Source organism: Rhinolophus sinicus, linkage group LG03 (genome assembly GCF_036562045.2).
Source record: "Rhinolophus sinicus isolate RSC01 linkage group LG03, ASM3656204v1, whole genome shotgun sequence".
Classification (NCBI taxonomy): Eukaryota; Metazoa; Chordata; class Mammalia; order Chiroptera; family Rhinolophidae; genus Rhinolophus; species Rhinolophus sinicus.
The window spans coordinates 174,424,496-174,444,198 of record NC_133753.1 but is presented as its reverse complement, the minus strand read 5'-3'; the positions used below and the strand labels follow the sequence as shown (position 1 = coordinate 174,444,198).

The 19,703-nt window shown below is 40.9% G+C and overlaps 1 protein-coding gene across 5 annotated transcripts in view; it reads left to right on the top strand.

Annotated features, from left to right (window-relative positions):
* Window positions 1-19,703, top strand: part of EGFLAM (EGF like, fibronectin type III and laminin G domains) — a 153,818-nt gene that overhangs the window by 67,283 nt on the left and 66,832 nt on the right. For all 5 annotated transcript variants that reach the window (XM_019737331.2, XM_074328985.1, XM_074328986.1 and 2 more), the window contains 2 exons: window positions 178-313; window positions 13,713-13,879. In XM_019737331.2, coding sequence (XP_019592890.2) covers window positions 178-313; window positions 13,713-13,879 — 303 coding nt within the window. The remainder of the gene's footprint in view (window positions 1-177; window positions 314-13,712; window positions 13,880-19,703) is intronic.

Below are 19,703 nucleotides of genomic sequence, written 5' to 3'. Positions count from 1 at the left end.
TGACTCAAACTCGTATGGTAAATCCAGTTTTGGTTATTTTTTTGTTTGTTTGGTTTGGATTTTGAGGCTGTTTCGAATAGAGATGTTTAGGTTGTAGGGAGTACAATTTTTTCAATATATTAAACCTCTCCAGCAGCAAAGATTGTAAGCCAGCTAGTTGTTTTCTGTCCTGCCTAGATTCCTGTCTGCCTCCAGCAGCACCCCAACAGCCACACGTCACGGTGGTTTCTGATTCCGAGGTGGCCCTATCTTGGAAACCCGGAGAGAGCGAAGGAAACTCTCCTGTTCAGTACTATTCTGTGGAATTCATCAGGTAAGTTTCTGTGTCACATCCAAACGCTGAATATAGTGACCTCAGGTGTTCCAATCCTGATAGAAGACTAGAGGGAGCATGGTAGTCTCCCCAGCATGTGTATTTGAGAAATGACAAAGGCTTGGAGGCCTGTGTTTATACTTTGTCCTTGGGTCAGCACCTGTGCCCACTCCTCCTCAGTGGTGGATCATCTGGTAAACTTGTCACCGCTCACCTTGCCTCTTTCCCATTTCCCTTCCACAGTTAGAGATTGTCCTAGGCTCTGAAAACTACTGAGGCACCAGTGCCAACAAACCTGTCTGCCTTTCAAGCTTAAGACTTGTCTCCCTGCCTTTGAAACATTATATTTGATATATTTCATGGTAACTTTTCGGGAGGGTGGTGGGGGAAACCTTTTAAAAATAAGTACAATTCATTGTTTCCTTTGCATCCTTATTGCCGAGGGCAAGTTTCTTAGTGGCTTTTTTTTTTTTTCCCTCTCATCTGCCTCTCCAGTTCTTGTTACTCAGCTTATCAGAGGGTAGAAGAATGATCAGAAGCTTTTCTAAGAGATCACAAATGTAAAAACATGATTCTCAATGCTGCTATTTAATGTTCAGCAAAAAGGAAAAACAAATGGGCAAACAGAATTTCCGATCTAAGGTTCTTCCTCTGAATTCTAGTTGCAGTTGGATTTTGAATTGAAGTGCCTAGCTGATGAAAACACTGTGGAGTTAGACTTCTCTGCATTAAAGGTGATGGGGTTTGTCTGAGGCTTGCTGCTTTGGGGATTCATAGAGACTTATTCAGAACCTCATTCCTGAGGCTCTCTGAAGCTGGGACAAAGGATTCTGCCAAGATTTGATTAGCTCTGCTTGTGCTTCTTGACTTCCTAGCTTATTCCTTGGTAGTGGAAAAGAGTTATTTGTTTCTTCAGAGAAGTGCTGCATTGGGTCTCTATAATGTTTGTGTACAGAGTTTGTCCCAGGCCGGACTTGTTGAATTCCAAGTGGCAGAAGCTTGAAAGAAGATGAGGTGGTCATGTATTGGTGCCTGCGACTGTATAGTCCAGTGGCAAATCTAAGTTCAGGGAAGACCAGATCTGTGTCACATCATTTGTCTATCTCCACCTATCTCTGTGCTAGGCTTTCCCCTTTACTGACTTCATTTTCAGTCAAGTTCTTCCTGTGTGGTGGCAAGATGACCGACTACCAGGCACTAAAGACTTGCCTCCTACTAGCTTAGTCCCCACTGAAAAAGAGTAGCTATTTCTCAGTAGACCCATCAAAGTTTCAATATTCAACCTAATTGGCCAGGTTTGGGTCTCTGTCCATTCTCTGAGCCAATCACTGTGGTCAGGGAGGAGAATACACTAATTGGTCAGCACATGTAATTTTCTGGCTGTGGAAGTAAGGACTGGTAGGTAGGTCAGTTTGACCTGAAGTACATGGTCTGAGAGGTCAAGAGGTGAAAACTGTGGTGCAATTAATGGAAAAGGGAGAAACATTAAAAAAAAAAAAAAAAAGAAGTCCTAAAACTTCAGCTTTCTCATCTGTACAACTTGTGGTGAAACTGTACTTTTCAAATTTTCTTATCTGACACCAGCAAAGCAAAATTTAATACTTCAAATTTTTGAAAAATGCAATTTTTTTTTAATGGTAACCTAGCAGATCATCTGTGTAATGCCCAGCAAAAGCTAGTTGTCATTCAATATTAATTTTGTGGTAAATCATGTAGTTTTTGAACTTGTTTTAAGTGCGGTGTATTGTTGAAAGGTAGAAATTAGTTTCTTAACCTGCGCACACAACTGAACGTAGATGATAAAAGAGATTCACTGGATGGAGAACCAGAAGAACCTGGGGGAGGTGACCCTGTGCAAATCATCTCCCCCCCTGAAGTCTCAGTGCTTCTTATAGTTTGGCCTTCTCGAAGCAGAGCTTGAGACAAGGACTTGGGTGCAAGTAGTTTATGTTGTTTAGAAACAGGAATGAAAAGTGAGGGAAGTGAGTCATGGAAGGAGAATATATGAGGTGTGTTCCTGAGTTGCCACAGGGGCTACCATAGGAGATTGATTCCATTGAGATTTCTCTGAAGTGCACCGGATTGCTTTCGAATTTGCCTATCAAAAAGACAGGAACCATTTATTTACCCACTGGCTTCTGTCCTCCTTTCTTGACTCAGGGTTTCCCCCAGGGGTAGAATGCCCACCTTTCTAGGCTCTGCTGGAATGTGGATTAAGGAGGTTGGGAAGTTCTGGGAGAGAAGGAGCAGTAAAGTGAGCACAGCACATTCTTGAGGTCGGATACTGGTCATATAAGGCAAGTCTGAGGTCACATGAAACTCTCCATACCACAACTGCTACTGCAATCAGAAGTGGGACCAGGGGAGGTGACACTGGCTCCAGAAACATTGACTACAATGTCCTTATCTGCAAAACATGAGTGATAACTCTTTCCAATCTTACGGTGTGTGGTTGGGAGAATCAAGTGAAACCACATTTGAGACACAGCTTTGTAAACATTAAAAACTTACGAAAGCATCAGGTATATATTGCTGTTCTGTACCTAAATTTAATAATTACAACTCCTCTCCAGCAAAAATGCATTTTAACATTCAGAAATGTCTCTAACATTTGAGGGGCTCAGGCCCCAAGTCCTTATGTATATTTAAATTAGACACCATTCTAACAAAGCTGCATATATTTTCATATTTACAAATATACCTTCACAGTGTCCTGGAAAGCTAGCTTCAATTTTAGAATTCTTGCACATCTTGGAATTCCAAATGGAACATGATAGAATGGGGAAAGTCAGCCCCTGATTCCAGCTTTGTACTAGAAATTCTGCCTCTGTTATTTCTTCCAAAATATGTAACCTTGGTCAAGTGATTTTGTTTCAGAACCTTTATTTCCTCATCTGCAAGGTCAAGTTAGCGTGACCCTCCTTGCAGAGTCGTTGGTCATAGATTTCACATACTGTTTATACATAGTAGACATTCAATATGTGTTTGTTTCCTACCCACCGTACCACTACTTCCATTTTACAAAGAAAGACGTTGAGACTCAGTAGCTTACGTTGCTTTGCCATGGGAAAATGACTGGATGAGGACAGAATTAAAATTAGAACTAAGGTCTCTTGACATCCAGCCCAGTGCTTGTTTTATGAAACCCCACATTCATCACATCTATGATCCGCCTTCGAGATGGATGCTCGGACTCAGCCCACCCAGAACTCTGCTGGCTGAGGAAATGGGAAGCCTCATTTTAGGCGGCTGTTTGCTGTTGTTCCAGAAAGAAAGGTTTCGCAGCTTGTGGTAGCATTTACTGTGTGGCTGCAAAAATAAATCCCCACATTCGTTTGTAAACATCTCTGAATCTATCCCATTATAGGTGAGCGCCTGAGGATATGTGTTTAGAGAGCTTTCCTAGGGCTCTAAATCAGAAATTGCAATTAGTGTGAAAAACTTTGGGGGTCTTAAGTTATTCTGTGTTTTCCAGAGAGGTTTGTTGAATGTTTAAGATTGAATTTCTTTTGCCCAAATACCTCCTGTGTATGGAAACACCTGTGACGGGTCTCTTTGTGAGCCAAAAGTTTCTTGTCATATCCAAGAGGCAGGCCTTTGGGAAGCCAAGGCTAGGAAATTGTAGAAATCAGTTTGTGGCCAGAGGTTAACCTCAGGTTTCAGCCATGTTAATATAAAGTTCCTATCTAAGTCTGTCATTGGAAGATCAGGTTCCAATCCTTTCTCTGTCTTGGTAGACGCTTATACATCAACTGTTCTTCCTCAACGAGGATAATGATATCAAAGGCATTGTTAGGAAATAGTCTTAAAAAAAAAAACTAAACAAAATACTTCACTGACTAATAATAAATTAACCTGAGCAATTACACTAGAGCAGGGTGTGGGGGTACTGACTGCGTATCTGCTAGTTTTAACGATGTTTCAGGCGGACATTATGTATTTATGATGCTCTTTTGAGTCGTGGGCTTAGGACCACGCAAATTTTTGATCCTCATTCTTGCTTCTACTTCCCCCAAAGTTGGCCTGGGGTTATTCATTATCTTCCTTGCTAACAGTAGATTTTTAATTTTTAATCAGTGTAGAAAAGATTTGAAGAGGCACATTCTAAGTAAGCCCGCGGGCTGTAACATATTTTACAATGTTTGCAAAATTTTTACCTGCTTTTTTTAAAACAGAAAAAAAACATGCACTCATAGTGAAAGAGAATATTTCTTTTCTAAAGTGATACTGAAAATTTCTTTGTGGGCAGCACTGCTTAGTGTTTATTAAAATAAGAAACAAGCATAAATATAACTACCTATGTTTTGAAATATTTTGGCTATAAATATCTGAGAAACTTTCCTCCTTCTGCCTAAGAATTTCCCCAGAGTAAGTGCCTTTCTCATAAGCAAAAATATATATACTATGGTAGCAATGAAAACCAAAGGCCTGGAAAAATATTTCTCATCTCTGATGTTCCAAGTGGGGTGCCATGCTCCACACGCGCTATCAGGTTGGTTAAAAGTATAAAATAGTTTTCATTTAACTTATCTATAGCTTTTTTGTAGTGTGATCTGATTGGTGAAAATTGCTTCAGGGCTTTGCATTGTCAATCGCTGAAAAGGGTAGATTAAAGCTTTCAATGGCTATTTTCCATAGAAAGTCCACCACAGGCTTATTTTGGGTGCATGTTGAAGTTAAAGATATTTCCGTGTATGTTTTAGGGACACAGGTCAAGAAATGTTGATTTCTAAATCTCAGTCCAGGACACTTATACTAATAAATGAGAAACAGCAATGCTTCTTCTCTTTTCCCTTCCACACCTTTCTGCCTAAATAATTCCTTGGTCCCTTGCAAATAAATACCTTCCATAATATAAGACTTGAAAAATTCATCTTCACACAGGGCTGCTTGTAAGCTGACTTTCACTTGAGAATCTCAAGGTCATGCACACCTGGGTGGGTTTTGAAAATTATTCACCAATTGACATTTTTGTCAAAAGTCATCTCTTTCCATCCCCTGATAAACTCTTCCTTAACTTACAAGTTAGCAAATGAACTTGATTAGTTTCCTCACAGGAAGTGACCTTGCAAAGGCTATTCCTGAAATGAAGAGTAAGTCTTGGATTCAGAATGGAAGCCGAACGGATTATGGCTTTTCCTTGGGTGGTTGTAAGGGATGACGTGATTTGACTCATGGTCAATGTCACAGCCTATGGAAGTTAAAGGTGTGTCTCATTCAGAATCGAGACTTACAGCCTGATTCTTGGTTTCTTCTCTCAGGTTTAAGTTTGTCCAAATGTGGAACCAGGAGACAAGATCTGAGCTGGCCTCTGATCCTTGGGGACAAGTGGCTTGATTTTCAATTCTCAGCTTCCTTACATATAAAATAAGAATGGGTAGTTTGACCTCTAAAATCTGGTGACTGATTTTCTATCCTCATGAGAAAGGTGAGGCAGTATGGACTGGTGATTTATGTACAGGCTCTGGAGCTCGATTCCCTGGTCCACTTTTAAACCATTTGATCTTAGGTGAAGTATGTATGCCTCTTCTTTGTGCCTCAGACAGAAGAATGGGGCAACAATTTACTTTCCTCATAAGGTTGTTGTGAGAGTAAATGAGTTGATGCACATAAAATGTGCAGAACAGTGCCTGGCACATACCATGTTTCCCCGAAAATAAGACCTAGCCCGACAATCAGCTCTAATGTGTCTTATGGAGCAAAAATTAATTAAGACCCGGTCTTACCGGGTATAACATAATATAACATAACATAACATAACATAACATAACATAACATAACATAACATACATAACATAACATAACCATAACATAAATACTGAGTCTTATATTAATTTTTGCTCCAAAAGATGCATTAAAGCTGATTGTTCGGCTAGGTCTTATTTTCGGGAAACACGGTAGTAAGTGCCTAATCAATGCAAACTCCTCCTATTTGTAGATTTTGTGACAGGTCTTTTCTGCTTTTCTACATAACCATGTTCTTTCTTGGCCCAAAGTCTTTATGCTTGCTATTCTCTGCCAGGATAACTCTTTCACCTCTTTACCTAGCTAACTGTCATTCATCCTTAAGGACCCCTGCTTAATTATCACTTCCTCCAGGAAGACTTCCCTGCTTCTGCCCCTCCTTCAGACTAGGTTAAGTACCTCTACAGCAATTGCTTGCAACATTCACCACACTTGCAGTTAATTCCTTATTCATGAGGGCAACATCTGACTCCCTCCCTTCTGGAATACAGCACCTAGCAGGGAGTAAACATACCTCTTGTCAGATAGGTGCTGGCAAACATTTGGACACAGGCAGTCGTGGAACTGAATCTAGAGAATGCCAACAACTAGCTGGAGCCTTGTGCAAGCTCCTTAACCTCTCTCTGTCTCTCGGAGCCTTCTTTCCCTCAGCTATACAATAGGGATGATAACAGCGGCTACCTCAGAAGGGTTGTGAAGATAAAAAGATGTCTGTGCAACACTTTGAAGAGTGGCTCAGGGATGATTTTGTTTATGTTGGTTCTTTTTCTTACTCTGAGCCACGTGGAAAATGGAAATGTGTTGCCACACTAGCCACAGGGAGTCCAATGAATTCTTTACCACTGATCTCAGAGGCCACAGCAGTAACCAACATCCTACCTGATAAACTGCAGAAATAAAAGCCAGACAAAACCCTAACATGTCTGCACACACATCTCCCTTCCCTCCCTGCGACTCAATGTTGTTTGTTACTTTTGTGTTCCTGTCACAAAAGGAACATCAGTATGTGGTAAAGTTTCAAATAATACCTAAATGTGTAAGACTAACTTGAAAGTCCCATTGTGATTTTATTTAACATGGAGTGCTAACGTGTGTTTTGGAGTTCTTTATAATATGCAAATGCATTGCCAACTCTTTTCATAGCATTTTACTAGAATGTATATCAATAATTGGGCAAATGGCTGCAATATTTAACCATGATAGAGCACTGTGTTGATTTTCCTGCCCCTAAAACTGATAGAACTTAAAATATTGAAATAATTGTTCTTATACAATTAGTTCATTATGCGATTGTATAATTAGTTAAGAAAGTGTTCAGGAAGTTTTGCTTTTTAACTATGACCCTTCCTTACCGCCAGCAGAATTAAAAAGAAGCAAGAATGGGCTTGCTCAGATGTCAGCTGAGATTTCATATTAACAAGTGGTGCTTCACAAAGAGTTCTTTTTTCTTACCTCCAGTTTCCAAATTGAAAGTCTCAGAAGCACCTTCCAGACTGGTGCCTGGTCCCAGAAATTCTGTCAAGTTCATCCATGCAGGCTCAAATGGAAGGGCGATTCTGAATGTTTTTGCAGAACTCTGACCAACAGTTCTACAAATTGATCCCTTAAAGCTTCTGTCCCTCCTACCATGAGTGTTCCTGATGTAATCCCTGGTCAAATTGATGGGAGTTGACATAAATTGAATTCTTGTGTAACAGCATTGGGAGCCATTTGTAAGCTCTAAATGAAAGTGTGTGCTCCTCTGTTGCTCCGCCTGGGACAAAATGCCAGCTGAGTTTATTACTCCATTCTATCCATCTGTTTGTCATTTGGTTGGGTTGAACTAATTTGTAAATGAGGAAAGGAGGCTGAAAGCTGAAGGTCAAATAATACATTTTTCAAAAACTATGACTTCTTAGTGGTTTGGATTTTCTCTTGCAATACATTTTAGTGTAGAGCAAATCCTGCAGAAAGCCAATCTGTAAAATTGACAGAGAACTGGAGGCTTTTCTGAGCCTGAGGTTTTCTCTCACCCCTGTTGTGTTCGCCCTGGGTAATCTTTGGGATCATGTCTCTTCTCCTAGGCAGGGTGCGTCTCCTGCAGTATGTAGATCCTCAAAACATCCATGGATTGAATTCAAGACCTTTGGTTAGACAAAAATTGCACCCTCATTTCACCAACTGAAATTTAGTGTTTTCTTCAAATATGAATGTAGGCAACAAACCACAGGGGCATTAACAATTCCTGTGACATTGTCACCATTACAATCATAGCTATTTTCTTATCCCATTACAATTGTTGCACGTATTTCAAAATACTAGTTATGCTTCTCATTACTTTCAAATCATTGTAGTTATTAAATTGATTGCTAGGTACTGTTTAATGGGTTAATAAAGAAGTACATATATTAGTATATACTATTTTTGGCTTTTAAATTGTTTTCTGTATAATGGGTTTCTGTTGTGATCCTGTGTATTTTATTTTATTCATTTAAAAATATTCCGAGAGGGGCTTCATTGGCCTCCTCAGCCATCAAAGTGACACAAACAAGGTGAAAGATTTGTTGTTTCAGTCCAAGGGTTGTAAAACTTTTTCTCACAGGGTCAGATAGTCAATATTTTATGCTTTGTCACTATCTGATCTCTGTCTCAAATACTCAGCTCTGCCATTGAAGCAGGAAAGCAGCCATAGACAATACTTAAACAGACAAGCAATGGTTGTGTTCCCGGAAATCTTTATTTATAAAACCTGGCAGATGGCTGAAGTTGCCACCCTCTGGTTTAGAGCATCTTGGTATTCCTAAGGTCAAATTCTGAAGCTATTTCCATCAGCTCAAGCACTCTTTATTGGGTACCTACTATGGGCATGTGTTCATCCAAGCAGGTACTATTGAGCACTTCTCTGTGCACATCGTACATTGAGCTCTTAATGCTCCTGTCTGTTTTCCACCCAAAGATGCTCTACTCCTTTTCAGTTTTCCAAACCCAAATACATTCAAAAGCTAACTTAAGTTCTTCCTCGTCTTCATAGACCTTCCCCAGGACATCCCTTCTCGTCGACCCATTCAAATATAGCTCTTGAAATGTGCTATTTTGCACTAGCTTCCTACTGATCTTTAGATGTATTGTCTCCCAATTAGATTATAAACTCCCTGGGAATGGAACTGTGTTTATACTCCTTGGAGCCTCCAGAATATAGCTTCTGTGATGGATGCCTAGTTGGTGATCATTAATCACTTGCCAATTGACGAATCTAAGACAGCTGCCTACTGTGTTTGATGGTACCAAGAAAAATGATTGTCCACTAAGGATGAGGTTCGTAATGGGAGAGGTGGTTAAAATGGCAAAAGAAAAAAAGGGAATAAAACAGAAAAATATACCACCCAGTGGTTCTGTGATTTTGGATGAATTATTTTCTTCAGTGTCCACATGGGTGGAATGAGAGACTCAACTAGACCAGTGACTCTTAAAGCTTTGAGAATCTGGTAGAAGCTAAGGACCCTTTACTTAGAAAAATGAAATGATGTTCACACATAAAATCTTGCATGTAATTTTTGAAAGTCCTCAGGCACTCGAACCAAATGATCTCTAAGATTCCCAACCACCAGGCTGGATTCTCTATTGTCAGTGCTAGTGCTTCTTTCCAACCCAAATGAACCAGTGACTGAGTGTTGATTACTTGAATCAACCAATTGGGGTTTGAGTAGCCACTGCTGATGCACTGCATGTTCCCACCTGAACAGCCACCTTGCAAAGGTGTTCCACTGATTTCCTGAGATGCAGGATACCCAACCCAACCCTCTCCCACTATTTGGAAAAGTGCTTATAGTGCCCACCCTGCAGTGGTTACCCATCTTTATCTGGAATGGCCGTACATTCTAATCTGCTTCTCTCCTAGCCTTTTCATTATTGGGAAAATTGGCAGGCGAGTGTTACTATGGTGATTTGACTGGCAACTTTGTAGTTCGAATAATTTTCTTTAGTCGAAAAAGATAAAGCTATTGTTTGAGGAGGATCTAAGACAATACTTTTGCCTGGTTATCTCTTTCCCAACCTCACCTTTGCACTTTTGTACCTTGAGAGATTCTAAAAACATTTAAATGCAAAACCCATGACAAAATCAGAGGCAAAATGTTAAAGGTTTTGAACTGCTATTCAGTCTGCATGAGCTTTCCTCTCTGGCTCTGTATAATGAAATTAAAGGTTAATGATTTTAATCTCTTGTTTGCTTTGCTGAAAATGTAGCTTTCTTCCCTGCATTAAATGAACAAATACAAAATAATCACCCTTTTTGGAGGTAGGAAGGGGCAGTAATTTTTGCATGAAGATTGTTGCAGATATTTGCCAGTATCCCTGGGTAAACAATGGCATCCAAGAGCAGTTACAGGCCATTTCCTCTATAAATGCCACAAGGAAGTTTAGCAAAGAATACCAGGAGAGTTTTATCTAAAGATCACATCTTTTCTGACTTTACTTTTAAGATATTCCCTGTGGCTTTCCTCTGTGAAGTGATTTTCTAATTTGAGTTTGTAAATGTGTTTCCTTCTACTCACTGAGTTTTCCTCTTTGATGACAAAGTTAGTTTACGAAAGAAGTCCATCTTTAGGGAAAGGATATCAAAAAAGAGAAACAAGTCCTACTTCCTCCACTGGGCATGCCCTGTGACCTCTGCTTCTCCAAACATGTGGATTCTTAGGAAATACGGGCCCCACAAATTACTCCACAAATTACTCCACAAATTACTCGTCTGCCCAGTGAGACTGAGAAGCATCTTTTACTGAGCCTTAGGACTCCAACAATTCCTGCTAATGAGAAACTAGGTAAGCACTGCCTCGCCTAGAAATCTGTGTATCATCCAAGCATCTCCTTTCAGCAAAATCAGTCTCTATTTCCTTGCCTGATAAGTTGTTCATAAAGGACAAACATCAATCTTTCTTGCTTCCTGCCTTCTTCTAAATATCTGAGCAGAGGTGTTTAAGAATAAAACAACTGAGGGGTGGTCAGGAAGCCAACTAAAGGATGGAGAAGAGCCCCCAACCACTATCACCCCTAATTTTCATCCAGTACCAGGGTCTTCTTAATCTAACCTTCCCTTATTAACCCAATATGGCCTCACCATTTATCAGCTGTGTGACCTCAAGCAAGTGATTAGCCATTTAATGCTTTAGTTTCCTGTGTAAAAAAGGGGATGGAGGGATTTTTAATATTACAATCGACTGCATAGGGTAGTTGTGAGAAGTAAATGAATTAAAGTATTAGAACAATGCTTGGTCTAGTAGTTCCTTCTTACTCCTGGTTTTACCATCCATGTTGCAATTACCCGTGGTCAACCAGGGCCCAAAAATTATTAAATGGAAAATTCCAGAAATAAGCAATCCATAACTTTTAAGTTGTACACCATTCTGAGCAGCGAGATGAAATTTTGCACTGTCCCACTTGGCACGTGAATCATACTTGTCCAGCATCTCCACACTGTAAACACCACCCACCCTTAGTCACTTAGTAGCCATCTTGGTTATCAGATTGAGTGTCACAGTATCACAGTGTTTGTGTTCCAGTAACCCTTATTTTACTTAATAATGGCCCCAAAACACAAGAGTAATGATGCTGGCAATTTGGACGTGCCAAAGAGAAGCCAGGAAGTGCTTCCTTTTAGTGAAAAGGTAAGTACAGTACAACAAGATATTTTGAGAGAGAGAAAGAGAGAGACCACATTCACGTAACTTTTATTAACAGTATGTTGTTAGAAGTGTTCCATTTTATAATTAGCTGTTAATCTCTTACTATGCCTAATTTATAAGTTAAAATTTTTCATAGATAGGTATTTATAGAAAAGAAGATAGTATACAGGGTTCAGTACTATCCATGGTTTCAGGCATCCACTGGGGGTGTTGGAATGTTGTGGAAAAGCAGCGAGGACCGAGAAACTCAAGCGGCACCCAGAGGGCAAGGAGAACTCAGCATTATTACACTAGTGGGCCCAGTGGGATTGGTCCCAAAGAACTGAGCACTGACTGGGGTTGGGCACTTTATATGTTTAGGCCTCCGGGTTGGGGGGGAAATCTGGCCAGGGTGCCAGGGATCCGTCCCTAGCAGCTGTGATCCCTAAACTTTGTTTTGACAGGGAGGCCTCTAACTATGGTGCCTGCAGGAGTCCTCTCTGATAAGGTATGGGAGGAGGAGGGGGACAGAGCTCTTAGGGGGAGCTTGCTGGAGATAGCTCCAATAAGGGGGAGATTGAGCTCTTAGGGGGGTCCTGCAGGAAAAAACGGTCCCAACAGGAACGTACCCGCCATAGATAAAGGGAGACTACTGTACTTAATAAGAACTTGATAAATGGTAGCAATTATTAGTACTAACACAAAACCCCCACTCCAGTTAGGCCTCTCATCCTGTCCCCAGGCTTGCGCAATCATTCTCAAATTTAATCTTGCAGCTCTCATTACGTGGAATGCTGTCCTTTCTCCCCAAAACTAGGAAGTCCATATAGAGCAGTGCTGTCCGGTAGAATTGCAATGCAAGCTGATATGAAAGTTGAAGTTTTCTAATAATGGTATTATGAAGGTAATGAACAAGTGAGATGAATTTTAATAACATTTATTTTTATCCCACTAAATCCAACCTATCATTTCAATGTGTAATCAATGAGATAGTTTACATTCTTTTTTTTCTTCTTCTTCTTTAAAATCCAGCACCTCTCAATTCAGACTAGCCACATGTCAGGTGCTGACTAGTCTCGTGGGCTAGCGCGACTGCATTGGAGCACACAGGTCTAGGTCAGCAGGTGGCCCAGGGATGCCTGCTAGCTCTGGGAGGTATAAATCACTTAGGTAATGGCTCCCACACACTGAGTGTTGACAGTGGGATGCCAGACACTCAGCTGAGGAGATAGACCTCATTTCATCTTAGGACAGCCCTCCTAGGTAAGTACTTTTATTACCTCCAATTTACAGATGAGAACAGAGAGACTTAAAGAAGTTAGATAGCAGCTAGTAAGTAGTAGAGGCAGGGTTTGAGCGTCTCTGTCCAACTCCAGAGTTTGCACTTTTATTCTCTAGATGTTGCCTCCCAGAGGGGAGCTCTGAGTGAAAGTCTGCACTCTCTTTAGGGTTCTTAGAAGGACATGTGAAAATTCAGCCAGTTGGCCCAGTTGTACCATTTTGTAAGAGTAGGAAGAAGAGCCATGAACAGAATCTTCTTCCATTTTCCCATGGCGATTCAGACAAATTAGTCACCCCGTAAAAGTTATATTTGTTTATTTTGTGAACAGATTGCAAGTCGATGGAATCTGTGCTCTCCTGACTTCTGGGAATGGGGACTATCAAGGGAAGGCTTGTTTATGGAACATCTGGAAGGCAGAGTCCTTGAAAATGAACTGCTATGTGGGGATCTTTTCGCCTTTCCTGGTGAAGGCCATGAGAGGAAAAGTGAACGATTTTTAAACGGTGCTTGAAACTGGCCCGAAAAATGATCTACTTGCTTTTATTGGCAGAGACTTAACGATGACCCATGATTTAAGATCAAGATGAGTTTTAGATAGGAAATGTTAACTCATTTTATAAGTGTGGCTTTCAGAGTTCAAATGCCGTTAGTTTACATAGCCAGCAGGCTTCCCTTTCCTCTGCTATTTCTGAACAACTGCTTCTTGTTTTGCTTCATTTTTTAATCAATAAAGACCAGATTTCGACAAGAGTTGGACCTTAATCCAAGAGTGGATCCAGATGGACTCCATGGTTATCAAGGGTCTTGATCCGGGTACCAACTACCAGTTTGCTGTGAGGGCTATGAATCCCCACGGCCCCAGCCCCCGAAGCCAGCCCAGTGACACCATCCGAACCTTCCGTGAGTACCGTGGCCCTTCTGGACAGATGTAGCTGCATGGCTGAGGTTGCCTCGCATGGACACACTTGACCGGGGTTCCTTAGTGCCGTGCAGAGGGACAGCCTGGAATGGGGCCCTCTTCAGCCTTTCCTGCTGTCGTTTTCCCAGCCCTTTGGAAGTTAGACACTTTCAACAGAGACATAGGCTGTTTCTATGAGCAGGAGGTCAGCAGAAAGTTTATTTTTGCCTCATCCTTAGGGAGTTTGAAGTCAGTTTTCTTTCACGATCACAGAACAGACCACATACCAAGATGATGTACAGCCTTCCCCCGACCACTTTTTTATCTTCTGAAAAAAATGGATTCATCTTAGAATCACAGAATTAAAAATAATGCTCCCAGGCTCTTCAGGGCAGGGCTGGTGTTCGCCTGCAAATCGAGGACTCTCAGCTAAAATCAGTCCCTCTGAATGCTGGTCAGGGAGAATCAAAGAAGTCGTTGGCATGCTGACTTGTAATTGGGGGTCTAGCTGATGGCATGTTCCTTTTTGTCGTAGTGCCTCTCTCGGGTGCTGGGTAAACTTGGGCAGCTCTCAGATCTCCTGAGGATTTTGTGAACTGTCAGATTTGGATTCTGGTCTGGGTTTTAAGAAGCTCTCATATTATTCAAGTACTTCACTTGGATTACTTAGACCACCTTGCCAACCCCTGTTTAGAAACCTTTGTCTTTGGAAGTGAAAGCATATTTACATAAACCCAGAACCCTGTGCAGAGGGGAGTTCTCAGAACTGAAATGTTGGCACTCTGTAATCTTTTCAATTTTGCCAGTAAATTCCTCCAGGTTCCTGTGTCTGCCAAGACCTGCTGTCACCCTGGGTCCTCGTTACCCAGGAAAGGAGCTCTCAGGAAAGAAGCCTACCTGACATTGTCAGTTGGCTTTCCGTGGTCCAACACAGAGCACTGTTTATATAGGTTAGCAGATCTGAATAAACTCCTCCCCTCTTTTCTCCTTACAAAACACCCACACAGCTGACTTTCAAGGTCACCGCTGTTTCCTGGGGTGGATATTCACCAAGTTCCCCAAGCCCTAGGAATTTTGGCTTTTCTGAAAACAGCCCCTACCCTAACCTTGAATGTCAGGGCTTCTTCCTTCAAATTGAATTATTGGGGGATATGGACACATGATGAGAAAACACACACACACACACACACACATACACACACACACACCTCCATATACAATAACTATGATCATCCAGCAATTGTTTTACTCCTCCTCTTTAGAATTTAGAAGTTAAAACTCCTCAGGCATATAGCAAGGAATGGAACTCCTTCTTCCTAGAAGAAATGGTAACGATTCTATTTCAAATTGAAGGAGGGCCTCCTTGCACTCTCACAAGATAAGATCTGTGCTATAATCTTTGGTTAAACTTTATGATGCATGGCCAAAATTGGGAATTCAAAATTGGTATTTCATTGTGGCTTTTTCTCATGAGCACTTCTAATGTTTTAGAAAACCCTGTATTCTGGCTCATGCACACGTCTTCTTTTGTTATTAGTTTAGACTATTATTTTGCTTCCGAAGCCCATTTTCTCATATATAACATTATCTAATTATTGAATAGCACTCATTTGAATTATAATAAATTCTAGATATTAGAGATACCATTGCAAAAGCTTCCTATGAGTCAGGCACCACACTAAGGATTAATATGGGATTTCCACACCTAGGAAATCCCATATTAATTGTGCTAAAAGAATAGTATCCCTTTTCATCGATTTTTTTAAAAAAACCAAGTCTTTGAAAGGTTACGTATTTTGTCAAGAATAATCATTGTCAAGGCAGTATTTGAACTCAGGTTTTGACTAACTGCAAAGCCACTTCCATGACTGAGATTCAAATTAAAGGTTCTTATTCTTCTAATGCAAAGTAGCATGAGAATGATAAGGGTGGCAATTAAATAAAGGACAGGGGACAGTCCTTATAGAATCTATGTACTAAGGAAGTTCTGACAGCACAGAACAAACGTATAAAATTTTTTTTCTTTTAAAACTTGCGAGGTATACCGTACATTAAAAAAAAAAAAATGTGAGTAAAACATATATGCAGGCCTGAAATTCGACCTGTATGCATCGGTGTAGCCCTGGGAGTGTACAGCTGGCAGCCCTGCTGATTGGTTGGACCCAGCCCCAGCCAGTTGGTAAATATTTTGAACACGGCCCTGAAGGAATTGTGAGACTGGTGTTTCAACCTGTGGGGCTTTCCCACTCTCACTGCTCCTATTCCTCCCCACTTCAAGGTCCTTCCTACATGGATGTTTTCTTGGTGTGATGCCCGCTTTGCTCCTGAATGTGATCTTCAGAACAGAATGTTCGAGTTGACTACTGAGGCACAGAGTGCCCTTGGGAACCCTTAGATCCCACCCTGGACAGTGCCACTTGCAGTGCTCCTCTGTTGCCTATTTTAGGCCAATACCCACCTTCATTCAAAGGAAAAAATAACACTTCAGCTCCACTAACTATAATAACGAGCATTAACTTCCCCTGGACCTGTTAATGCCAGACCTTATTAGCAGCTTAATTGCTTAATGGGGCAACTGGTAGATCTCAGTTGCTTTTATGTCTATAGTTAATGAAAGCCAGGGCCCCGTGTTTTCCTTAATTGGTGCTCAGCCTGAGTGAGGGTTTTGATGGCTTCACTGGAGTGTTGTGAGGCGAGCTGAACATTCACATCTTACCTCAGCTCCACAAAGCTACTGTAGAACGGGAAGAAAATATTAAAATGTTTTAGTGTCCAAGTCCTCTAATGAGACGTAGAAGTACCTCAATGATCTTGAAGTATGATGTTACCTTGTATTTACATCTACCCTCTCCCTGGGGGCTTTCCTCACATATCAGTGCCCATTCTGTACGTCTAAAGAAATATAAAGACAAAGGTCATGGTCCTCACATTTTATCCGTGCTACTATTCTTTTTTTTCTTCAAGAAAGAAATTCCAACAACTTTATAATTTTCCTTAGTGTTCTGTGGCATAATTTTTTTTTCTCTGTGGTTGATCTTATAAATTAGTCAGAACGAGGGCTCTATGGAACCTCACCTACATGTGTGGCTTAGTAAGACATATTTACCCCACCTGGCAGTCACTTATTCTCTGGGATCCAACCTTAGCTTGGTCAAGAAGGATGATGGAACAAGTAATGAAGAACATGAACTGTAAATCATAGAAATGGCAAAGAAATTTTTAAAAAGTGTTTTCTTTCTGTTTGCCAAAGAGAAATTAAATTAAATTAAACATGACTCACATGTATGACCAACTTTAGGATTATATAACCTTCGCTGGCAGGTTATATAACTCTATCACCCTAAACCATTTAATTTCTCATGTTCTCTCCTGATGCTATAGGCAGAGAAAGGAGCAATAAATTCTTCACTGAAGTGAAATTGGTATCCTCAGGGCAGTCCCCCGTAGAAGGTGTTCTTTTGTCCCTAGCAAAATTCATTTTGGTCTTTCCTGCCTTGGGGTTTTTGCACCCTCTGTTTCCTCTGCCTAGAACTCTCTCTCCCCAGATTTTTCCCCCTTCCTTAGCTCAGATGTCACTTCCTCATACAGGCTTTGCTGAACTTCACCCTCGCTGTTACTTCAGCCCTACTCCCTGCTTTATTTTCTCCATGCCGTTTCACTGCCTGAAACTATTTTATTATCTGTAGCCCTCCGCCAGGGCAAGCTCTATACTGGTGTTGGAGGCACTTTTTCAAAGTTGTGTTCCCAACATCCTGTACAAAGTAGGCATTCAGTAAATATTTATTGAATACATAAATGAATTGACTTAACAAGACAAGAGACTACCGTGTTTCCCCGAAAATAAGACCTAACTGGAAAATAAGCCGTAGCTTGATTTTTCAAGATGACATCCTCTGAACATAAGCCCTAGTGAGTCTTTTGGAGCAAAAATTAATATAAGACCCGGTCTTATTTTTGGTGACACATGGTACTTTGGAGGCTGGATAACTTTCTACTGCTACTGTCTGGAAAATTCGAAGAGAAGATGAGAGGAGAAAGTTGGTCTAGAAAACTACCAGGGTTTCCCCACTGGCAAGGTTCATTGGCTAAGTTGAACTCCCAGAATTGCAATGCGATACAAAAAAGAAAAAAGTAAATAGACTAAAAGAAGGAGGGAGGAAAGAAGGAAGGGAGACAGCAAACCTGGGGGGTTAAGTTCAAGGCAGTAAGAATGGAAAAGAGGCCTTTGAGAGAGAGTCCTGTGATGAGAAGGATACAATTTGCAAATATGGGGCTGGGGGAGTGGAGAGGAAGGGAATAGGTGTTTTCTAACCAAGCCCTTATTTTGCACCTGTGTTCTTTCTTGATCATCGGAATGAGTTTTATCATTTCTATACTAACTTAGAGTATATTTTCCCTCTATTAAGTTCTAATTATGGTCTCAGATGCTCAGAGATTGCATAGGGAGTGTGAGAGATGTTTGGTTTGAGTTTGGTTTTGGCCATACTCTTCTTCCCACAATCCAATTTCTTCAACTGTTTCAGAAACGTCCTCTTCTACCTGAGAAAAACCCACCCTGGCTCAAAGCAATCAAATTTCTACAATAAACCTGATTCCACCATGTTGCCTGCCCCACACCCCTCAGTACACTTTTCTTCACTCTACCTTCCTGTTTATGCAGACGTTGCTACATTGCTGTATTCAGCTGTCATTGGTTGTGTGTCTGTTTATATCCCTTGTCACGCAAGTGTCCATGTATGAATCTGGCTTTTACTCAGTTTTGCTTTGAGATTTGGGCCCTTGTTTTTAATTTCCTGGCTGTTTCCCCAGAGACCAGCTCATCACGCTGGGGTTCCTGGGTACATGTCGTCACATATGCAGCCACTAAATAGATTTTCTTTATCCCTGTCGCTAGTGAGGACTTCTATTTGGTAGAAATGACCCCGAATTGGCTGCAGCAGTGAGCAGAGGAGAACGAAGTGGGGACAGGAGGTAGTGGCATATACTAGCGATGGGTAGGAAGCAATCAGGACGGGACTGGAAGCAGTTCTTCCAAAATCTCCATGACTTATCATCACCCTTCAGTAGCTTCCATACAGCCTGCTGCCTGTTTTAGTCAGCACCTATGAAAAGTCCTCACCAACCCTTAAAAGCCCTCACTGTATCCAATCATCTGTACCTTTACACAGAGCAGAATCTGGCAGGCATGACTGGGTCTGAAAGCCTGGAGAACTGTTTTCTGTTACCTTGCTGTGAGATCTCAGGAAGGTCACTTAATCTTTTTGGGCCTCAGTGTCTTCATCTGTAAAATGGGTGCAATAATGTGTGAGGTAGGTAATATTTTCTAGTTCTCAAGATTATTTTGAGGAAATACATGTGAACAGAGGTTACAACATCTGCCCACTCCTCAAGATGAAGGAGTGTTGATATACTGGGGGGTGCCAAAAAATGTACACATTTTAAGAGATGTTATCTATGTATTACTTTTCAAAGTTGAATTGAATTACGGTAGCAATGTGTAGTATGACATTCACTCAAAAATGACATTAATCAAGTGAATGCTAGGGTCATTCATTGTATTACAATTTTAATAGATTTTTCCTTTCTTAAAATGTGTATATGGTTTTTTTTTGGCACCCTCTGTATGTTTCCTCCATGCATAATACTGAATGATGATGTACCTTACATAGGTGACCACCATCCGGTTTGTAGCCTTTTCTTTGTAACTTCATGCTCTGAGCTCTGTTCTCAGGACTGGAAGACATTAGATGTAAGAATTCAGAAACAAAGTCCGGGATCAAAAGCTTTGCTGACAGAAGTGGAAAAATAGAAATGGCCACACGACTT